Source organism: Chaetomium fimeti, assembly GCF_033439085.1.
Source record: "Chaetomium fimeti strain CBS 168.71 chromosome Unknown B0H64scaffold_3, whole genome shotgun sequence".
Classification (NCBI taxonomy): Eukaryota; Fungi; Ascomycota; class Sordariomycetes; order Sordariales; family Chaetomiaceae; genus Chaetomium; species Chaetomium fimeti.
In genome coordinates this window covers 2,642,149-2,662,752 of record NW_026944331.1, presented here as the reverse complement: position 1 = coordinate 2,662,752, position 20,604 = coordinate 2,642,149, and the positions used below count along the sequence as shown (strand labels likewise).

Below are 20,604 nucleotides of genomic sequence, written 5' to 3'. Positions count from 1 at the left end.
GGTACAGAGAATCCCGCCTTCAAGAGCCAGGAGTGCCACCAGATTGCGACAGGGGGAGGGCGACAGGTTGATACAGACTGCGAAGGGGTCATGAGGCCCACGATAGGTAGCTGCAGTGGCCTACCAGCTCGGAGGGTATCTGATGTCAAGGGTTGTCACCACGGGCGGCTCGTCTTCCTTCTCGCCGACGGCGTTGATGGTCCCCCACCCCTCGGCGATCCGCAGCACCACGGGGTGTACGGCGTGTGGGTCAACCCGCTGATACTCGGGTAAAAAGAGTAAACGCTTGAACAGGTCGATGTGTGGCGGGTCCCACACGCTGCTTTCCTCGATATGGCCGGCCTGCAACTGTGCCAGAGCCCCGCGTGTCTCGATGTCGGCGGCCATCGTGACGGCTTCTGCACGCAAGGCCTGCCTCGCCTCCCGAAGTTTACCTAGCCGTGCCTCATCGCCAATCCTCAAGATTAGGGCTTCCGCAAGCCGCACAACCTTGTCGTATGCCGCCAGGGCCTCTGGCGGGTCCGGGTGAGCGACGAAGTTGCGGAGTTGCGAGAAGTCCTCGAGCTCGCACTTGATTTCTGGGGCGAGCTTCCAGCCTAGTGTCACTTGATTCAGCTCGCCCCAGCATGCGCGGATGAAGGTCGGTGAGATCGGGGACAGCCTCTCCCACAGCTCCGGATGCCTGGCTTTGGCGTAGTGCCACAACGCCTCCTTTCCGAGATCCAAAGCGAGTCGAGCGTAGTCAAACGCCATGGCGTGGTTTCCAAAGCACAACGCCAGGCCGGGCTCTTCCTTGACCCAGTTCTTGTAGGTGGAACTGTCAGCTGGGGGGGCTGGGCGGGACGTGATCAGTACTGGTGTGTCCGGCTCGGGGGGGCAGGCGGCGTTCTCGTTCTCGTCAAGTGTTGCCGGATCCGGGATTGACTCAGTCCCTTGCAAAGTCTCGAGTAAATTACCCCAGTCATCTCTTGCGGGGGCGCTGAGGAGGCCATCGATGTAGTGATAGGGAAGCCCCTTACAGCCGTACGGACCCCGTACCTGGAATGTATGCCTTGTTGGCGGGGATGGTGGGGCGGTAAGCTTGACCGGGCATGACGCAGAAGGCCCCCTTTGTCTCATGAATGGCCGGAGGCTTGAGGCGGGCAGAGGCCTGGTAGGGGTGTAGGACTTGGGAGTGACGAGAGACTGGTGCTGTGGGTTGCTGCCGCCGGGAAGCCCGTTTAGGTGCTGAAGTGACTTGGTTCGTGCCTTGAGAGCGGCAATTTCCTCGTCCTTCTGCTCGACTGCGCCCTCTAGCTGCTTGATATACTGTTTTTGCTCTTCGATTGTGCGATGGAGAGAGGCAACCTCTCGCGTAAGGGACGTGAGGAGCTTCATTTCGAAAATATGGGAGAGAGGCAACAATCAGGGAGGTTTGGTCATTCAGAAGAGGGCTGAGCCTGCTATTTATAGGGTACGATGGACCTGGGCCTTTGACATGTGGACTGAGGCCTCTAAGGAATGGGGTAAGGAGGTCAGTGCGAGATATCGTGACGTGGTTGGGCATCTTGACCGAGTGCTTGGACATTTTATTTTGTCGAGTGCTTGGACATTTGATGTGGTTGGGTGTCTTGACCTAGTGCTTGGACGTCTGACGTACTTGGGATCTTGACCAAGTGCTTGGACATTTTGTCGAGTGCTTGGACATTTGATATGGTTGGCATCTTAACCTAGGTAGTGCTTGGACATCTAACGTGCTTGGACATCTTGACCGAGTGCGCTATAAACAGTGCCAGATACATATAAAGGAAGGGATAGGTAGTTAAGAAACAAGTAAATGCTATTTAGTATATGTAGGAAGTGTCTTGGATGCAATTAACCTCTACAATACCGCAGTGGTTGTCCTTGGGAACCGGTGCGAAATAAACACTTGAAAGTTGAGCTAAAGCAAACTGAGACGATTGTAATACGCTGTTTTTTAGAAAGTAAACAAGGGTCGTCTGATTGCATATTCCTTTGTGTTCTGGTGCCTCGCAACTCAGGTGTGATATTGGACGGTTCGTCATTAAAAACCCCCAGCCCTGGTCCAAACGCTTTGTCCGTATCAAACGCAGGGAGTATCGTAGCTAATAGACCATTTACAGGCGCCCATGTAAAGCGAATGTTAATAATCGAGGGCATCCATCATTCATATATGTCCATGACGGCACGAGTGGTCTCAAGGGGCAAAGGGGGGTAACAGGGGAGGACGCAACACAATTGCTGGACTCAGTTTACGAACTATAACCACTGACTAAAGTGATTCTTCCCGTCATTACTTAGCAGCTTGTCAGTTCGCTTCAAGCTCCGCCAGTGTTGGTTGGGGTTGGAATACACCACGCCGTCGGAGTCAGGGGTACAGTGCGTATACTAACTCCGTGTAACTCGCACTGTTTGGGCCACAACGACCACCAAAAATTTCAATGGCGGCCGTGATGTCAGTTTCACTCGCGGGTTTGAGCCACACACCCGAAATCAACATCAGATTCCTTTTTTGTCAGTCCTCGCTGCGGACGCCACTGACCAAAAAATGGCGCCCCAATTGAGCGAAGATGAAATCGACGACCTCTTGTATGCCGCGCGGACAGGCGACAAGGATGAGCTGACCACTCTCCTCTCATCGCTGGCCGAGCGGGAAAAGGTGTCACCCGTCGACATTCTCACAAGCGCAAAAGACGAGGGGAAGTCGACTTGCCTGCACATGGCGACAGGGAACGGGCATCTGGGTAAGCCCTCATTCTCTTATCCGAGTCTTATTCTCTCACTCGCTACCCTCACCACAAACCCCCTCACCCCCCCAAGAAAAATCTCAAACCCCCCCCAAAAAAAAAAAAAACTCAACACCCCCTTTCCCACCCAAAATCAACACCCAACCCCAAAACCAACCCAAAACTAAACCCCCCACTAGAAACAGTAACCCACCTCCTAACCTACCTCACCCCGCCGCACCCCCAACCCTCCAAACAAGCCTTCCTCGACGCGGCCAACGCCTACGGCAACACAGGCCTGCACTGGGCAGCCCTGGGCGGACACCTGGGCGTAGTCAAGGCGCTGGTGGAGCAAGGGGCGTCGGTGGCGCTGGCCAACGACAAGAACTACGTGCCGCTGGACCTGGCGGGGTTCGGGGACAAGTTCGAGGTGGTGGATTATTTCTTGAGGCAGAGTGGGGTGCGGGAGGGGGAGGATGTTGAGGGGCTGGCGGGGGGTGTGGAGGGGGTTGGTGTTGGGGGGGATGGGGATGGGGAGGATGGTGAGGGTGGTGAGGGTGGTGAGGACGAGGGGGAGGTGGTGGTGGTGGCGGGGAAGGAGGGGGAAAGGAAGGGGGGTGGTAAGGGGGAGGAGGTTAACGGGGACAAGGCGTGAAAATGATGAGATTTTATGATGACAAAAGGGGCGACGCGGGACTGGTTGTGACTGCCGGTGGTATATATACTGGTTTGTCTGGGCTACCTACTTGCAGCCTCTATCACGGCTGCGTAGGCCGCAGTGCGTACATCCTGACTGGTAAGAGGGCCACCCCCGTGTTTTGCAATCCCTTTTGCAACTCGGTCTGGATGATCCGCAAGCCCGCCGCGCCAAAGCAGCGCCGGAAGGAGTTGTCGTGTCTGTGACGCTGGTTAGAGACGGACGACTGGGAGACCAGCGAAGGAGAGAACACACCTTGTAACGCAGCTGTCGACATGATCAAACATGTCCTCCCCTGCCGTGCTGTTGTTCTCTTTGAATACGATCACGCCTCCGTCTGGGTTCAATGTCGATTTACACCTCTCCAGAAATTGGACTAGCTGCTCGTCGGTCAAGTGGCCGGCACACCACTGTACCCAGATAAGATCGTATTGGACACCGTGGCTCGGCCGCCAGTCCTCGAGGCCCATGGTGAAAATGCTTCTTACCCCCGGTCTGCCTTGCAACTCGGCCGTGAATTTGGCGATGGGCTCAATGACGTCGACATTTTGGGCGATGCCGTCGAGGAGTAGACCCTCGGTGACGCGGCCGATGCTGGGAGAGAGAGTTAGGTTTCTGACTGGGCCACTGACTCGCTGGGTGGTAGCCCTTCCACACTCACCCAGCGCCTCCCTCCAGAGCGCTCGCAACAACCCGTTGGCCGGGCTTGGATCCGATACCGAGCTTGGCTAGGAAGTTCCGCGAGCCCCGAATCTCGACTCTGCTGACGTGAGGAAGCCCCCCAAGCATGGCATCGACGGTGGCATCAACGCTTTCCCAGTATTTCCTCCCGTCATCCCGGTTGATGAGAGAGTCGACGTTTTCAGGTGCCGTATCGTTAGTGGCCATGGTTGTAATCGCTGTAGTGTTTCGGGCTGCTGTTGATTTGAAGGTTCGATTTTTTGAGGGTGCGGTCATGTAACTAGGTAGGTTGGTTCGGAGTTTGGAAGCATGAAACTGGCAGGAGGTAGGTAGCATTGAAGGGAATTTTGCTGCCTGGGAGAGTAGGGTTAGGGTTTAACGTCTCCCTCTCGCCTGGGTGGTTCCTCTATTCATTGCTGCGCCGTAGGACTACCTATATTGCCCATGAACCTGAAGTTCTGACTCAACCCAGTCAATTGCTACTCGCTCGGGGGCGGGAAGTCGTACAACCTCAGCTTCCCGTGATCTAATTCTGGACCAACAAGAATCTGTACTTCATGAGCCGGACGACCGGGGGGGCCATTGATTCGCCCCAGTTAACAAGATAACCAATCCGTTTGTCGTCAGGAGGCTAGAGCCGATTGAAGCGGCAGCGACGGCAAGCCAGGATTTGGCACTGCCGACACTCGTAGATGAAATTCGGTAGGGTGTGGTAGCACTCCTCACACTGGTGGCTGCCGCCACGCGACCTCCAGGACCTGTGCTGGCACTCATGGTTTTCCACCAAGTTGGCCATCTCCCGTTCCACCAGGCCCGCTCGTTGGGCCTGGGGCATCGGTCGAGCCCCGGCATGCCGGTCCACGACGACGTTGGCGCGGTTCAGCAGATGCCTCTCGTCCCACTGATCACACGGACACGTCTTCCAGCGTTCGCCGCAGACATAGCAGAATTGGGCGCTGCAGCGGCAAGCTGGAAGGAGCGGAGAAGGATTCATTGTCAGCACGGTTCATCACTAATAACACCGCAGTCCGGAAACTTTCAACCTACTAATATGATTACACCCGGTATCCAGCTCCACGAACCGGGCACACGCGTAGCAGCGCTGCCAGTTCTCGGCGGCCGCCAGCCGAAGCATCTCCTGCGTGGCAGGATCCTGGGGGCAGTCGCTGCCGGAATGGGCCTCGCCCTTGCAGACGGCGCAGGTCTGGGCCCGGCAGCCCGCCTGGGCGCAATGGGCGATCCCGCCGCGGACGAACTGCGGCGGCACGAACGCCGAGCAGGGCCGCCGGTGGCAGTAGGTGCGGTTGGGGGTCTCAAACTCGATCTTCTTGGCCTGGTACTGGCCCACGATGGCCTGCGTGAGGAAGCGCCTGCACGCGTCGATGGGGAGCGGCTGCCCGCAGCACTTGGGGGGGAAGAGCGTCTCGTCGGTGAGGGAGGACGTGAACAGCGACCGGAGGCAGCCCAGACAGTATTCGTGGCCGCAGGAGGGGCTTTTGGCGAGGTGGTTGTCCGGGTGGTTGTCGGTGCAGGCGACACAGGGTCTGCTCGCTGCGGCTGGCTTGCGTATTGCTGGTTTGGGTGCTGGTTTGGGGGCGGGCGGGTGGCGTCTGCTCTGCGCCCAGGAAGAGGACTCGGGCTGGTCCACGTGCGTTTGCTCCGAGTAGGAACGGTGGGCAGCGGGGGAAGGGGAAATGTTGAGCGCCCTCAGCTTCTTGAGCATGTCCTCGTCGGTGGTAGTCGATAAGAACGACTTCTGGGAGACATCCTGGGCGCTGGTCGCGGCCGGGCGTTGCTGACCGCTCAGGGTGAAGGCAAACTCTCTGTCCTGGAGAAGTTGGTCTTCCTGTGACAGGGCGGCGCTGATCAAGTCGGCATCAGTATCCACGGCGTTGGCGATGCTCTTGCACATGGCCTCGTCGGCCAAGATCTGTGCCGTGGCGGTCAGTTCGGCGTTATAGGCGTTAATGGCAGCGATCAAGTCGGTGCTGGCATCGTGCTCCCCTGCGCGGGCCCTTGCCTTTGGGCGCATGAGTGCGTGCGATTTCCTGGAGGTCCTCCAGCTGCGTCTGAATGATAATACTCAGTGTCTGAGCGTCGACATTGTCGAGGTAGTCCATTTTTGCGTTGTCTAACTTGGGAATAAATGCAGTTTCTTCGTTTGTAACGTGAAGTTCGGAGAATTGAAAAGATCTCCGCCCGAACTTCACGTACCAGGCAGGTAATTAACAAGCAACAAACAAGGCCGAGTGGTTTCCGCAGCGCAACGAAACCAGAGCGTTTGCCTTAAAGTGGGGCAGGGAAACCAGCAATGCGGTAGGCCTCACTGCGGCTGTGCGGACGGCCTGCTTGGAACCGCAAAGTGCTGTATTTTGTTGATGTAGGTCTGTAATATTGGGCTCTGATGTTTCTACTTTTTTCAGATCTGAATGCAAAGATCGTCATGCTAGTCAACGGACACGGTGTGTCCTGTCTATTGACTTGGTAATTTGTTGATGTTTTTCAAAACAATAATCGAAACCTTTCCCTGAATTTACAATTTACAGCCGCATTCTCGCGACTTCATTCCTATCTACTTACCATAGGTATGCACTGGTTGGTTTGAAAATCTCATCACCTAATAATCTATCCTCGAGACAAAAAGCTATCCAAGTATCTAATTAATCGCACACAACTGTACATCTCTCTATCCAAAACCACCCCCCACCACCCCAACATCACAACCCCACTCCCACCGGCCCATCACCATCACCCCCTCCCCAACAACCCCCCCAGCACAACACCCACAAACCTCCCCAGCACCCCCAAAAACTCCCACCACCCGCCCAGCCCCCACACCCCCAACACCCGACTCGCCATCCACATCCGTCTCCCATACCCCGTCACCTCCCCCTCCCACCTTTCCAGTTCCAACCCCCCCTCCCAAACCCTCCCCAACCCAAGACAGTGCCTCGCCGCCTGCTCCGTCGCCACCGCAAAGTGCGGCCTAAACGTGGCCAACGCATCCCCGACCAGCACCACCCTCCCCCCACAAAACACGGCGCGCCCGCACAGCGCGTCGCTGACGCGGGTGACAAACACCGCCTCCGGCTGCGTCGCCGACACCAGCGCCGCGAGGTGGGGCGGCATCTGGGCGACGGTGTCCGCGAGGTGGGCGCGCCAGAGGGGTGGCGAGACGAGCCCCGTGGGGACGGTCGTGCTGTGGGTGCGGTTGTGCACGTCGGTTAGGAAGGGGGTGGGGTCGGGCGCGTTGCTGTACCACACCCAGTTGAGCAGGCGGGTTGCCTGGGTGAAGGTGCCTGTATCGGGGGGGATGGGGTATCTAGGTGTTGAGAGAGAGGGGGGTTGGTTATGGGTTTGGGTTTGGGTTTGGGTTTGGTTTCGGGGGGAGGGGGTGGCTTACGAGACGAGGTAGGTGTTTTTGAGAAAGGTGAGGGTTGGGCGGTCGGCAAAGTACGCGACTGTCTCGGGGGTTAGATCGCGCTCCAGGACGGTGCCGCGCCAGGCGACGTAGCCCGAGTATTCTTTGATGGTGGGCGCTTGGAGGAGGGTTCGGACGGTGGAGTGCACGCCGTCGGCGCCGATGACGAGGTCGGCTGTGAGGGAGTCCTCCGTTCCGTCTTGATCGACGAAGGTGACCGTGATCGTGCCGTTATTGTCCTGCAGGTTCGTGACCTTCTTCCCGGAGCGGTACTCGGCTTCTCCGTCGCCTTTTCTTGGGGGTGGCGGACTGGGGACGGCATCGGAGGCCAAGCCGTCGTAGTTGGCACGCAGGATGCGGTACAGCAACCCCCAGCTAGTGAGACGCCGGGCAATGTTGAGATGGATATCCCAGCTCTTGCGGTAGGCGATCTGGGTGGTTGGCGAAGCTATGCAGCTCTGCACACCCGTGTCGTCGTACTTGCGGAGAATCTCATCCACGTTAGGCCCAAAGGCAATGCCAGCTTGGTGACTGCTCCGGACTGCGCTGGGATCCTGCTCGAGAATCATGACGTTGCTGCCATGGCGCTTCAAGTACAGCCCATGAAGGAGGCCCGCTAGGGAGCCTCCGACCTGTCATCTGGTCAGACTCGTTCATATCTGTACTGCTGGTTTTAGCGTTAACTTACTATGACAACCGACTTCGGCAGATTTGGCATTTCCATCTTGTCTGTTTGACTGTTTCCGTTTCCCAAGGTCAATGTGGTGTTGCGAAGGTGAAGTCTCGGTCGGTTTGCTTAGAGGTACTGACCACGCAAGGCCCACCGCGATAGGTGTGAACGAAGCGGGAGCTGATCGGACACTGGAGCAGGGTGGGACCCTTGACAGGGGTTTTGTTGGGGCGGAAATGAGACACGGAGTTCAATCACAGAAGCTTCTTCGTGGGGGATGGTGGGGGCGGATTATAGGATTGGTACCTATATATGAGTATGAGTATAGAGGGATACGTTGTTATACATGTGGACTCAGCATTCGTTGCTTCGGCGAAGTTGGTTAACCGTGTATTTGTATGTAGGTAGGTATGTACATGCGAGAAAACTCGAAAAGTTAGGTCATCAGGAGGTACACTCAAAAATCATTAATTCCTCAACAAAGTGGAGAGAAAGTACTCGCCATTATTGAATTTGATTTCTACTTCCTTTCTACATAGTACGTTTCTCCATTTTTCTCACAACACCGTGAAGGCGTTCATAAACAGTAGGATCCTCTCAGGCCGAAACATGCGTTCCGATCACTTGAGATAGGTACTCCTTACTCCGAGTTTACCAAGGTCCATGGCCCCTCGATGTTAGTGTTCCCGTAGTTCTCGGCCCGCGCCACCCTCAACTCTTGGATCTGAAAGGGTGCCCCTCGGTTCTCGCTCGGGAACACAAAGGGCGCCTCCTCTTTGCTCTGTGCCAGCTTAGTCTGGCCCCACTTGGAGAACATCTCGAAGTCTATGGTTCCCCGTTCGGCCCTCAAAGCCGACGCCTCCAGTTTCCTTGCCTCGCGAACTACCTCCACCAGGGACGGGGGGCGGCTGCGGGGGTTGCGGGCCGCCATGGTCTCATCTTGAGCATCCACAAACTTGATCATCCGCATCAACCTCTGAAGACCCTCCGCTTGCTTGCTCGGAGGCGGTGGGCTAGCAGGCTTCATTGTCCAGGCGTTAGTCCAAGGAAGAACGGTGTGCCGCTCGAGTTGCCAAACCCCGCCTATGAGCCGGTCCACATCCCACCGGCGGCGCTCACCAGGCCGAGCAGCCCCAGGCGTAGGTTCCCGAAATGGCGAACTGGAAGTAAAAGGGGGGGAGTATCCCGGATGGAGATACTTGCGCCCGCGGTCGTCGTGACTGGCTTCGCTGTGGGCCAGGGACTCGCTGGCGGTACACGCCCAGCCAAAGTCCCCGATGTAGAAGTCCGGCAGGCCGTCCTTGGCTGACTGCTCGTCGTAATGCACGAAGATGTTGCCCATGTGCAGATCACAGTGGTAGACGGCCTCGCTACCGGCCTGGTACATGAAGTGTAACGTCTCGCAAACTTGGGCAATGCATCGGGCAATAATACTCACGGGGAACAGCCGACCCTCCATGTCGTTGGCCATGTGGCCCGCACACCAGTTCGAGAATACGCTGGCGACGCTGTTAGCGTTGCAGAACTTCCAGTAGCTGATTTGCAGGCACTGGATTTTGGGTCTGCGTCCACGGGACTCGACAGCAATCTTCTCGTGCGAGATGCATGTGCTCCAGCGGGGAGTCACGCTGGGCAGGTCGTAAACAGGGTTGAGGACGAGTGCGTTGAGATGGTCAAGGATGCGCACCTCGTTGTCTTCGGGGACCTTGGCTAGATCATAGCCGTCTTTAATGGTCGGCTTGCGCTTACTCACCTTCTGCACAACAACCTCGTGGGTCCTGATGTTAGTGACGAGTTGTACTTGGCTTTGCGCGCCTTTGATCATCGGTCGGTTGAAGATGTAGGTCTCGCCCGACATAGCGTCGAAGACGTAGGCATGGCCAGACTGCCCGGTGCGGACGACGTTGCCCTGAAGAAACGTGAACATATTGTTGTTAGTAGCAAGCAACGGGAGGAGTGAATACACGGGTGCTCCCTTGTTATGGGAGCGTTGCAGAAATAATGCTACTATCATGGTAATAAGGGGGGGATGTCATGCCAGTATATATGCTTGCTGTCCTAACTGCGACACTCTCGCTGTAGCTGCCTTTCTTTAGCTGACACTTGTTCACTGTACGTGGCTAGAGTCGCCAGACCGACAAAGAAGTCGCTTGACCGAGCCTTGCCGTACAACTAGGTAGTGTTCATTTCTGCCCACATGTAAGCCTGTCCCGTATCTAAACACTGTGTTCCCAAATGCATAACTATACAGCGCGATTGATGACTCAAGGAGGCACTGTAGGCAGGCTGAGATTGAAGATGGACAGTCTGTGAGCTCAGAGGGGAAAGCCAGGACAGAATGGTGGCAATAAAAGGAGGAGACGGCATGGAATAAAGAGAAAGAGAATGCGGAATATTTACCTTCCGATCCAAAGTCACTTGCCTTTAATGCCATATATTTTGTACTTCAGTTTGTAACCCCCGAGAGACTATTAGCGATTTAGTAAGTTCACTTGATGCAGTCTTTAACCCAAACTGACAAACCCAAATTGATTACATGTACAGGTAAATCTCAGTTTATGCTCAGTGATGGGGTTAGAGGTAAACATGAGGTGATCGTCTTGGACCGGTGGATCGTATGGGGAATCTGGGAAACAATATGAAACAGGTTCTATCAAGGTTTGTTGTAGTCCCGTCCACGGAATTATCCCACCAGTAGGGAGGTCCGCCGCAGATCCCTAACTATGAGTATCCAGCAGGGTAAATCACCCAGACCAGCTGTGCCCATGTCCCGTCGCGGGGCCCAACTCTGGCTAAATCAGACTCCATAATTCCTTAGCCAAAATCAACTTTCGGGCACTGAACATCCGCCGAGGATACGACCTTAGTGTGTACAAAACCCCCCTAGGCATCGCCTCCTTTCTCGGGTCCGCCCTACCGGTTTCCTAGCCAAGACTCGCTTACTGTATGTTTCGAGTGACCGCTCGAAGAGTCCAGCCATGTTGTCTCTCACACGCTGGGCAGCTATCGCTGCTTCATTGTTGCTCTTGTCCCCTCACACTTCTGCCGTCCCTACCCCAGAAGATGCCGGATCGAGCCGGGATGCTCTGGCTCCTAGACAAGATGCCGACTGGCACTGGGTCGCCACATGGACGTCGATGCCACAGCTAGTCGAGCCGAACAACATGCCCCCGTCGCCTTTTGTAAGTTGCAAATCTCATAACCACAAAGAAAGAGAAGCGTATCCCTAACTCTGCACCCAAAAGAACGGAGGCGGCGGCGTATTCCGCGACGCCACGCTGCGGCAGACCCTGCACCTCTCCATCGGCGCGGAGCGGCTCCGCCTGCAAATCAGCAACACCTTCGGCGGCAGCGACCTGCCCATCACGGCGGCCTCCATCGCCCTCCCGCAAGGCGGCAAGGCCGGCGTAGCAGGCATCGACGCAGCCACGGTCAAACCCCTCACCTTCAACAACGGCTCGGCCTCGACGACCATCCCGCGCGGGCAGGTCGCCTACACGGACCCGATCGACTTCCCCGTGGCGGCCCAAGCCAACATCGCCGTCTCCCTCTACTCCCAGGCGGGCCAGTCCGGCAGCAGCATCACGGGCCACCCGGGCAGCCGCACGACGTCGCACATGCAGAGCGGCAACCGGGTCGACGCGGCCACGCTCTCGGGCGGCGCCAGCACCAAGCACTGGTACTTTGTCTCGGCGGTCGAGGCGTGGGCGGAGCCGACGACCCACGCGTTTGTGATCCTCGGTGACAGCATCACGGACGGGCGCGGCAGCAACGACGACGGGAATGATCGCTGGCCGGATCTGCTGCTGGCGCGCATGCAGGCGGCGGGGAACCTGAGCCATGTGGGTGTGAACAACCAGGCGGCGGGGGGGAATGCGGTGCTGTCGGGCGGGTTGGGACCCACGCTGCTGACGCGGTACGAGCGGGACGCGCTGCAGGTGGCCGGGGTGAAGTGGGTGATGGTGTTTGAGGGGGTGAATGATATTGGGGGCGGTGGGACGGATTCCGGGACGCAGAATGGGATTGGGACTAGGTTGCAGGCGGCGTATGAGAAGATTGCGAGTGATTGCAAGGCGGCGGGGATTAAGACGATTGGGGGGACCATCACGCCGTTTGGGGGGAACGGGCAGTCCTATTCGAACCCCGTGCGTGAGCAGACCCGCGTCAAGGTGAATGAGTGGATTCTGAGCAGCGGCACGTTCGATGCGACGGTGGACTTTGCGACGCTGATTGGGGATCCGGCGACCAAGAGCCAGTTGGCCAGGCAGTACGATGGCGGAGACCATCTGCATCCGAATGTGGCGGGATTTCAGGCGATGGCGGATGGGTTTCCCTTGGACTTCTTTGAGTGAGGTGGGGGGGTAGGGAAGGAGGCGGTCGAATACCTAGTGCATAGCCGTGGCGAAGATGGGAGATGTATTATGTAAATAAGTGGTTGACCGAGCAGGAGATGCCACCAGTACAAATGCAACGGGAAAATGGGGGCATTGTTGGCCATCAACAGTGGCCCTCTAAAGCCTGTACCTCGCCATCCAGCAATGCTTTGGATTTGAGAGACCGGCTTTTGATCGAGCTCCTGAACGGCAAGACGGAACTGTGCCCGAATCAGTGAGTGTACCTCATGTGTAATTCGGTTATTAACGTACGCCTGGCCCCTATATGACCACTCGGGCTCAAAAGGGGTTGGTTTGCCATCTGCTCCTCGCGGCCAGTCAATATCAATGGTGGCGAGCATGGTGGCTAATACGATCAGGAGGCTGTTCTCCGCCAGGTTCCTGCCAATGCAGATCCTAGATAAACTTAAGTCAGTACCGAACTCATCACGTCTGTGGTATCTGCCTACCGTCGCCCAAACCCGAAATTCCCCACCGGTAACGGCTCTCCATTGCCACCCTGCTCCTTGGGGAGATACCTCTCGGGCCAGAAACGGAAGGGCTCGGCATAGACGGACTCGTCATGGGACATGGCCCAAACGTTCGGATAAATCACGGTGCCCTTTGGGATGAACATGCCGTTGTACACGTCGTCTGCAACACTTGCATGAGGAATGCCAAGTGGTGAGAGAGGGTTCATCCGGTAGGTTTCCTGCAAGATGAGGTTTGTGTAAGGCAGGTTGGGGATGTCGTCCCACGTCGGCAGCCTATCGCTCCCTACCACTCGGTCGACCTCCTCTTGTGCTTTGCGCTGCGCGTCGGGGTTTTGCATTAAGTAGAGGACGAAGAGCATGACTGTGGCAGCTGTCTGGAAAAGTGTAAGCGTCCCGCTACAGTCGCTTAGAGCTTTGTGGCTCACAGTGTCATTGCCGGCGATGACGATGGTCGCCGCTGCCCCTTTGATGTCCTCCAGGTCGAAATCATTAGGTAACCCGCCGTGGGCATTATGATTTAAGATGCTCATCCGCTCATGAACAAATGAGTGGTTGTTTGTCGAATCCTGGAACCGGAATTAGTTTATGCACACAAAGCTTCGAAGGAGTTGCAATACCATCAATTTTAAGGAAGCCTCAAAAGGGAGGCTTGTGAGGTTCTGGATGGCAGGCCTCCAGGTATGGGCGTAGCGTAGTCTTTCCATGAAGGGAAGCCATTCAGGTAGATACCGAGCTGCCAGCGGAATTAGGACTTGGTCGGTAACATGGCCTCGACGAAACACTCCGATACTCACTCGCCGGAAAGCGGTCCATGATTGAACTGGCGGGCGCCCCCGACTTTCCGATTGCGTTGGCAGTGTCGTCGGCCAACTGAATCCACCGACTTTTGGGCCCTTCCACCCCAAGTCCATACGCAATCTGGAGCACGATGGCCACGGAGAACCGTCTGACGGAACTGAGCCAGTCGTTCGGATTGTCGATCAAGTTCTTACAACAAATGAAGGCTTCCTTCCGCTGATGGGCCGTGTATTGGCCGACCCGGGACTTGGTGAAGGGGGGCTGTAAGACCTTCCGGTGAAGATGATACTTTGGACCCCAGCGGAGCCATGTGAGCGTCGGCGACCAACCCATCCTAGACGGGGTCAGTGTGTGTTGTGCTCGCGCATAGGGGCGGCATACTCCTCAAACATAACGAAACGGGGGCGGTCTGCGTAGGTCGACCCTCGCTTCTCAAGTAGCTCTGTCGCTGCCGCGAGGGTGTTTAGAACCACCCATTTGGTGCCAAAGGTTTGAAAGAAAAGCACATCGCTCTCTTTCGGGCCGAGAATGGCAAGGGATGGCACGTGTTAGTCTGGACAGCCGCACACATGGAATGGCCCGTCGATATCGTACCGTACTCCTTTGCCCACTCAGCATACCGCTTGAACGCGGCGTCTTCCGGGACGATACGATAATGTCCCAATAGGGGTTCGGGTGGAGGGCCAGGTGGAAGCGGGGGGATGCCGCTCTTACGAGCCCATATCGTGCGGTACGCAGCGCAAATGACAACAGTCAGCCCTGCGATGAGAATGGCGCTTGAGAGGCTGAATGCACCGATATATTGGATTTCAGCTCCCATGGTCCTTTTGTCTCAGCGACGGTGTTAGTTGATCAAGACATAAGCATCGGGGAACTGCTAAATACTCGTGCCGCTGGTTGAACACTCTCTCCCTCGTATTATATCGTGGGGGGAGGTAGTGTAAAAAAGAACTACTGTGTACGTGTCTGATAGCGGGAATGGAGGAAGATGATGCAAAAGTTAGAAGCGGTTGACGTGATTCGGTGGTTTCTCGTGATGATCCTCGAGCTACGTAGCGGGGTTCTTGAGGCGGCAGGATCAGCGGGCTCTTACAATTCGTGAATTCGGCCTTTGCGCCATCCCGTGCATGACAAACTGACCACTGGTATGGACGAAAACGTTTCCATGTAACAAGGTAGTTATTCGTAATCACGCACAAATCGGTTTCGTAGTTCAGTGCTCCGAGGGACCGATGACGTGGGAATACCATTACATTTTTTTTGCAGCTCTGTGCAGGGAGCACTGGGGAGACCGTTCCTGTCCTTGTGTTTGCGACGACACACCAAGTTGCAGGTTTGTGTTTGGGAAGCCAGCCCCAGGCGCGCCAGGGGTTGGAGTGCTGTTCAAAACTTGGCGGGCACGCGGACAACCCGTTCCACCGCCCAGCGCCGGCGATCGTTTGGACTTTGATGCAGCTAGCCGTCGAGAAAGCAGCAGTGTATCCTTGGGAGCCTGTCACAGCAAGTTGAACTTGGCCGTGTGCATGGTGAGACCGCCACCGCAAGATCGGAAAGGAAACGCAGGGGTCGTGAGATCCCGGGATGTTCCAGATGGTGTGTTGCCCGTTGTTGTTGTTGTTGTTGAGAAACGCTGCGCGTCGGGGACCATGTGGGATTTTTACCCACATCCATTGACTGACTAAAAAACAGCCGGACTTTAGCTACAAAGGGAGGAAGTTCAACTAGCATCGGATAAAAAGAAAGCAATCGAAGACAAAAAGAAGACCAAACCAGGGAAAAGCAATCTGTTCTTGGCCATGGGGTGCTTCCGAGTTTCTTCTGGGCGCTGCGTTACCTCAGCTACCTAGGTAGGCATCCGCCCCGTTCCATGATGTGCCAGGTCGGATGAAAGTGAAAAATACGTTGCTCAATACTTCGTAGGTACCTATCTAGGTAGTCAAAAGCTGTCTGAGCCGGTGTGGAGGCGCGTGTTGAACGGTGAGATCGACTCGGGCCAAGCCATACCCGACCTGAATCTGGCGGTCTGGTTCTCGCCAGGTTCTCACAGCTCGTGTGGTCAAACTTCGAAATTCAAGACATCGTGCGAGGATTGGATGACCCGCCTCGGGCCGTTTGGCGGGGGTGTGTTGGAGTGCCTGTCAGGGGGTCTCGGGAGCTCTGACGCTAGTGCCTATTTCGGGGACCAGCTGCCCCGGGATGGAGGGCCCCCACAGAGTTGGGGACGTTGGGGTTGCGCAAACGCGTTTCCGGGAATCCTCATTTCTGCTGCACCTCCCCCAATTTCGAGCTTCTTTTCTCTTGTCAACAACGAGCTCATCGCGAGCAGTTGGTCCGCTCTTTTACCACCCTGCCCCCAACACAACAACACAACAGCAACACCCGGTCCAATTACACGAACATTCATTGCATTGGTTCATCCATTCTTTCCTCCGGGGTCTTGCTCTCTCCCATCGCCCTTCACATCACCACCACGATGCCTACCAAAGGCCACCAACGGTCGCGTTCCTCCATCGACCGGGTCATTGATCTGCTGGCAGATCTTGAAGACACCCAAATCAGCGTCCTCCTCGATGACCTGAACCACACCACCTCGAGCAACGTCGCTGTGACGGATGCAATTGCCCTTTTCGACCACCATGCGAACAAACCAAAGAGGAAGAAGTCCTGCCGGTCTCCGTCTCCAATGAGGACCCTGCAGGTCGAGCTCGAGCGACGTCACAGCAAAAGAATTTCGGCCGCACCAGAACGACAGTCTCGCTACAGGGCAGCCATCACCCAACCCCCAGCGCCCCGGGAACCAGCAACGCCGTCTCCATCGCCGTCGCCGCCGCCCACGGAGGACCTCTTTGGCCGACCCGATTCCCCCGACCGTCCCTCGCTCATCCTCCCCCCGCAAGCGTCGTTCGAGCACCCCAAGGCCTCCTCGGCGGGGCCACCGCCAGTCTTTCGCCCTCGTTCGTACAAGAGGATCAGTCGTCCCATGTTCCTCTCACCGACTGCGACAGCCGAGCTTCACCTGTTACTCCTTGCCTTCTTCAATGAGACATCGGCTTTGCCAGTTTCGCCGACGACAACCGCGACCCCCGTCACCCACTACACCGCTCTTCGGCTTTTCCCATTCACCCTTCACCGACTTCGAAGTTGAACCGAACACTCCAGGCCTTGATTTGCTTGAGCCTTCCCCGACACGGACACCAAGCTTTTCCGGTGGGAGAAGTCTCAAGACGATGCCCAGCATCAGCAGCATATTCGAGGTTATGAGGTCGCAGTAGACGATTAATTACTTTTAAAGGTTTTGTAGTATCACCAAGCGTTTAGGGTGTAATTTGTACGATGGGATACTGAGAATGATATCCGAGCTACGGAGCTCTGTTGGAAAACGTTCCGCTCCCGACATGGCGCCCGTTTGACCAGTGCCGGGGATTCCCACGCGTACTAATTATGCCCGCTCTGCACTTCTCTTCAGACACGGCTCGAGGCTTCTATAATTCTTATGACTCTGTCACCTTTCCTCATATCCATCTTTTCACCAGTGGTAAACAACGAGAATCACAGCTGTGGGTTGAGTGGGTATCAACGAACACGCTATTAGGGTAAACTAGTGTATCACGGGAATCCTGAGAAGGGATGAAATACGAATACAACGATCTAATATTTTCATAATGATTCTGATTCGAACTCAACAGAACCTGGGCATCACTAGAACTTCAGTCTCGTGCCCCAGGTCCCTCGTCCGACCGACCCTCGGTGACATGGTTCTCTTGATTCTGTCAATGGCCTCGATGTTGTTCAAATCAAGCGCGTGGTCGCACATGACAACCATTCTCTTAGCAAACCTGGGACGACATTCGCCCCCGGTGCAATCTTTCCATTGTTAGCTCTTTTTGTGACCTCGTCTATCCGTCATCGCTCAGGCTCACATACCAAAAATGCTGGCCTGTGAATAAAGGAAGGACCTACAGTTCTCCCCATCGTTCCTCGTCGGCCATCGCACTTTCACCAGGAGAGCAGCAATCGGCACCGCCGCAATGAGGATAACTAAGACAAATGTGGTTGTCGACATTGGCAGCATTTCATACAGCGTCGGCACCCGCGTCGAGGTCAGCCATTCAGACATCAAACCCGTTCTACCTCATCCGCAACGATTACTTTGTTTTCTAATCATTGAGATTGCAGTGGACCCTCCCTGTCGAGCATGATATCGGTTCTATCATTGCACCAGCTGTCACCTTCAGCACACGCGGCCTGACCTGGACGGCAGATGGCTTGCAAACCGTTTTATCGGCGTTCGACAGAGCCGATGATGTGTTCCAACCTGCTTTCGCCCAGGGAGGCCTTCTCGTCGCTCGTTCGGACTCATTCGAGACCCGAACCCCAGAGCTACACGAGTCATTGACGCGATTTCTCGAAGAGAAGTCCAGCACCTTGATCTTTGTCACAGCCCGAGCGGACAAACTCCCGGATGGCCCATACTTCGTGAGGGGACATACCCTTCACCGTGCCTGGAGACTATATCCTGACGAGAATCTCGCTTTCACGCTTGCTCTAGCCCCGTCGCCGGAGGAGAGCGAAGATCTCAAGTGGGCACTTCTTCGTTGCCATTTTCTGAGCTGTCCACTGATGTGCTCGCAGATGGGAACCCTTAAATGCTGGTGCTTACTCGGGACTCTGCCTTGTAGTAGCAGTTCCCTCAAGGCTCTACTATCCACCGAGCGCAGAGAAACCCCTCAATGGCCTCAGGATCACCGTCAAAGACAACTATCATCTTTCCGGCGTCCACACGACAATGGGGAGCAGATCCTACGCCAAACTGTATGGCCCGCAGGATCAGACTTCCGAGCTTGTCAATCAGCTGGTGCGTCAAGGAGCTGTCATCCTTGGGAAGACAAAAATGGGGGCGTATGCCGGCTCCGAGGTCCCGCCTGAAAAGTGTATCGATCACTTTCCGCCATGGAACCCCCGCGGGGATGGATACCAAGGACCCTCGGGAAGCTCAAGTGGTGCCGCTTCTTCGGTCGCAAGCTACCCCTGGGTGGACATAGCGTTGGGCACAGACAGTAGGCTCCGCGCTCGCCTCGTTATATCAAGTACCCCGTCCTACATGCTAACAATAAGCAGCTACTGGAAGCATCAGAATGCCCGCAGCATCTTACGGACTTTGGGGTCTTCGAGCTACCCATTCGCGGTTTTCCCTGCAGGGGGTCATGCCGAGCGTCCCGTAAGTTCCCAAATCAGCCCCGACTTCCATGGTTGCCTAACATCATAGGGCTTTTGATACCATTGGGGTTCTCGCCCGGGATCCTCACAGCCTCCGAAGGGTTATCCACTTTGGCTCGCCTCCAGCTGGTGACCAGCAGCCGACAGACGAGTGCATGAACAAAACCGTCTTCAACAACAGCTGTAGGTCCCCGGCGAGGATTATTGTCCCTACCGACTGGTTCCCCATGAAGAATGAAGGTCAGCAGAAGATGGTCTCTCAGTTCCTCGATACGGTTAAGCAAAGGCTAGGGTGTGACGTCTTGCACCTGTCGTTCGAGGATCACTGGTCTAAGACCGGCCCGGAGGACTTGAGGTCGATAACGCTACAAGAGTATCTGGGCATGGTTAGTTGTTACCCTCGATCTCACGATCTCCCTCGGCGACGAATACCTCACAGTCCCAAGATGCATGACAGCTGACAAGACCAAGTCTATTTACTAGCCCAACTACTACGACGGATACCACACGTACGACAAGTTTCGAAACGACTTCCAGGCTAAATTCGGATACCCCCCATATACGAGCCCTTTCATGACTCGCCGATGGTGAGTTCGCATCAATTCCTTTTCTGGGGATTCCCGGCCCAGTTCCCCAATGATAGACAGGAGACTGACAAGCAGGCAAGGGCTCTGGCATCCAATATCACCCAAGAACAGAGGGACCAAGGCCTCGCCGAGCTCGAAGTCTACTACACCTGGGTCCGGGACGAGATTCTGAAACCAGACACAGAGTACAACTTTATCCTCCTTCCCCTCGGGCGACCGGGAGCCAACTATCGTGACATCGTTCCTACGCCAGGGTTTGTGCCCCATCGGCTATCTCTCATAGCGCGTTAAAGCTGACATAACGGGAACAGCGGCGAATTCTCGGAGTCTGCGTACGATACAGTCGACTTTTGCACGGTCCTCGGCCTTCCCCAGCTGGTGATCCCAGGTAAGTCGCCTCCTTACTTCGAGCCTGCCTGCTTTTAGGCTCTGTGTGGCAATAACACTGACCAGGACACGCAGTCGGCCAGAATCCGTACGAGTCGAGAGTCTCGGGGAGAACGGAATACGCCCCCATTGTGGCCTCCTTGGCGGGCCCTCGCGGCAGCGATGAAGATCTCATTCAGTTAGCTGTTGAGGCTCTGACCGAGGCCCGCTGTCCCGTCGAAGTGTTGACCGGCAGGACGCCATTTCAGCCTGGCGAGGATAATTGTCGGCACGTTGCTCCGAGTTAGGATCAGGATGTTGCCGGGAAGCTTTAGGTATCATTGCTACGCACATGGGCCCACGAGTGATAGGAATAGGAACCTCAGGAAATAGACAAAACGATCAGAAGATTGCGGATGTGAACTGTGGGTAGACGGATGAGAAGGCTGAATCACTGAAAACCGCATTCTAGGAAATTGAAAGATGATTGTGCTTGAGATGATGGGTCAGGTGGGCCTGGAAAGTTTGAGCACATTAATTACTACACATATCGACACGTGAATGAAACAAAAGG

General features: G+C 55.8%; 10 protein-coding genes across 10 annotated transcripts; 4 read left to right on the top strand and 6 right to left on the bottom strand.

Annotated features, from left to right (window-relative positions):
• Positions 1 to 120: 120 nt before the first annotated feature.
• B0H64DRAFT_440905 (uncharacterized protein) lies at positions 121 to 1,377 on the bottom strand (the record flags this gene model as incomplete). Its single annotated transcript, XM_062806520.1, has 1 exon — positions 121 to 1,377. The coding sequence occupies one exon, from the start codon at positions 1,375 to 1,377 to the stop codon at positions 121 to 123; it is 1,257 nt and encodes a 418-aa protein (XP_062660955.1).
• A 1,101-nt stretch (positions 1,378 to 2,478) lies between these two features.
• Positions 2,479 to 3,381, top strand: B0H64DRAFT_473549 (ankyrin repeat-containing protein YAR1; the record flags this gene model as incomplete). Its single annotated transcript, XM_062808002.1, has 2 exons — positions 2,479 to 2,744; positions 2,927 to 3,381. Exons 1-2 carry the CDS (start codon positions 2,549 to 2,551, stop codon positions 3,379 to 3,381), a joined length of 651 nt encoding a protein of 216 aa, XP_062660954.1. The 5' UTR covers positions 2,479 to 2,548.
• A 103-nt stretch (positions 3,382 to 3,484) lies between these two features.
• On the bottom strand, positions 3,485 to 4,311 carry B0H64DRAFT_440903 (alpha-N-methyltransferase NTM1; the record flags this gene model as incomplete). The annotated part of the gene is made up of 3 exons (XM_062806519.1): positions 3,485 to 3,623; positions 3,679 to 4,017; positions 4,085 to 4,311. 3 exons carry the CDS (start codon positions 4,309 to 4,311, stop codon positions 3,485 to 3,487), a joined length of 705 nt encoding a protein of 234 aa, XP_062660953.1.
• Positions 4,312 to 4,403: 92 nt separating this feature from the next.
• Positions 4,404 to 6,348, bottom strand: B0H64DRAFT_124204 (uncharacterized protein). Its single transcript, XM_062798012.1, has 2 exons — positions 5,152 to 6,348; positions 4,404 to 5,073 (listed from the first exon to the last, which is right to left on the bottom strand). The coding sequence occupies exons 1-2, from the start codon at positions 6,134 to 6,136 to the stop codon at positions 4,736 to 4,738; spliced, it is 1,323 nt and encodes a 440-aa protein (XP_062660952.1). The 5' UTR covers positions 6,137 to 6,348; the 3' UTR covers positions 4,404 to 4,735.
• Positions 6,349 to 6,852: 504 nt separating this feature from the next.
• Positions 6,853 to 8,528, bottom strand: B0H64DRAFT_423581 (uncharacterized protein; the record flags this gene model as incomplete). The annotated part of the gene is made up of 3 exons (XM_062805615.1): positions 8,214 to 8,528; positions 7,508 to 8,157; positions 6,853 to 7,426 (listed from the first exon to the last, which is right to left on the bottom strand). Exons 1-3 carry the CDS (start codon positions 8,247 to 8,249, stop codon positions 6,853 to 6,855), a joined length of 1,260 nt encoding a protein of 419 aa, XP_062660951.1. The 5' UTR covers positions 8,250 to 8,528.
• Positions 8,529 to 8,834: 306 nt separating this feature from the next.
• Positions 8,835 to 10,122, bottom strand: B0H64DRAFT_431372 (uncharacterized protein; the record flags this gene model as incomplete). Its single annotated transcript, XM_062805966.1, has 2 exons — positions 8,835 to 9,573; positions 9,634 to 10,122. 2 exons carry the CDS (start codon positions 10,120 to 10,122, stop codon positions 8,836 to 8,838), a joined length of 1,227 nt encoding a protein of 408 aa, XP_062660950.1.
• A 596-nt stretch (positions 10,123 to 10,718) lies between these two features.
• On the top strand, positions 10,719 to 12,789 carry B0H64DRAFT_124168 (SGNH hydrolase-type esterase domain-containing protein). Its single transcript, XM_062798011.1, has 2 exons — positions 10,719 to 11,377; positions 11,441 to 12,789. The coding sequence occupies exons 1-2, from the start codon at positions 11,174 to 11,176 to the stop codon at positions 12,545 to 12,547; spliced, it is 1,311 nt and encodes a 436-aa protein (XP_062660949.1). The 5' UTR covers positions 10,719 to 11,173; the 3' UTR covers positions 12,548 to 12,789.
• Positions 12,590 to 14,886, bottom strand: B0H64DRAFT_124146 (cytochrome P450). Its single transcript, XM_062798010.1, has 8 exons — positions 14,455 to 14,886; positions 14,242 to 14,374; positions 13,857 to 14,194; positions 13,680 to 13,795; positions 13,488 to 13,628; positions 13,039 to 13,436; positions 12,842 to 12,985; positions 12,590 to 12,789 (listed from the first exon to the last, which is right to left on the bottom strand). The coding sequence occupies exons 1-8, from the start codon at positions 14,678 to 14,680 to the stop codon at positions 12,693 to 12,695; spliced, it is 1,593 nt and encodes a 530-aa protein (XP_062660948.1). The 5' UTR covers positions 14,681 to 14,886; the 3' UTR covers positions 12,590 to 12,692.
• A 1,157-nt stretch (positions 14,887 to 16,043) lies between these two features.
• Positions 16,044 to 17,526, top strand: B0H64DRAFT_392145 (uncharacterized protein). Its single transcript, XM_062803526.1, has 2 exons — positions 16,044 to 16,945; positions 17,037 to 17,526. The coding sequence occupies exons 1-2, from the start codon at positions 16,334 to 16,336 to the stop codon at positions 17,130 to 17,132; spliced, it is 708 nt and encodes a 235-aa protein (XP_062660947.1). The 5' UTR covers positions 16,044 to 16,333; the 3' UTR covers positions 17,133 to 17,526.
• A 1,018-nt stretch (positions 17,527 to 18,544) lies between these two features.
• B0H64DRAFT_457590 (amidase signature domain-containing protein) lies at positions 18,545 to 20,338 on the top strand (the record flags this gene model as incomplete). Its single annotated transcript, XM_062807388.1, has 7 exons — positions 18,545 to 18,917; positions 18,979 to 19,078; positions 19,127 to 19,463; positions 19,561 to 19,664; positions 19,745 to 19,918; positions 19,976 to 20,052; positions 20,118 to 20,338. Coding segments are annotated over 7 exons (1,386 nt in total), but the record flags the coding sequence as incomplete, so codon positions are not given.
• Positions 20,339 to 20,604: the final 266 nt, after the last annotated feature.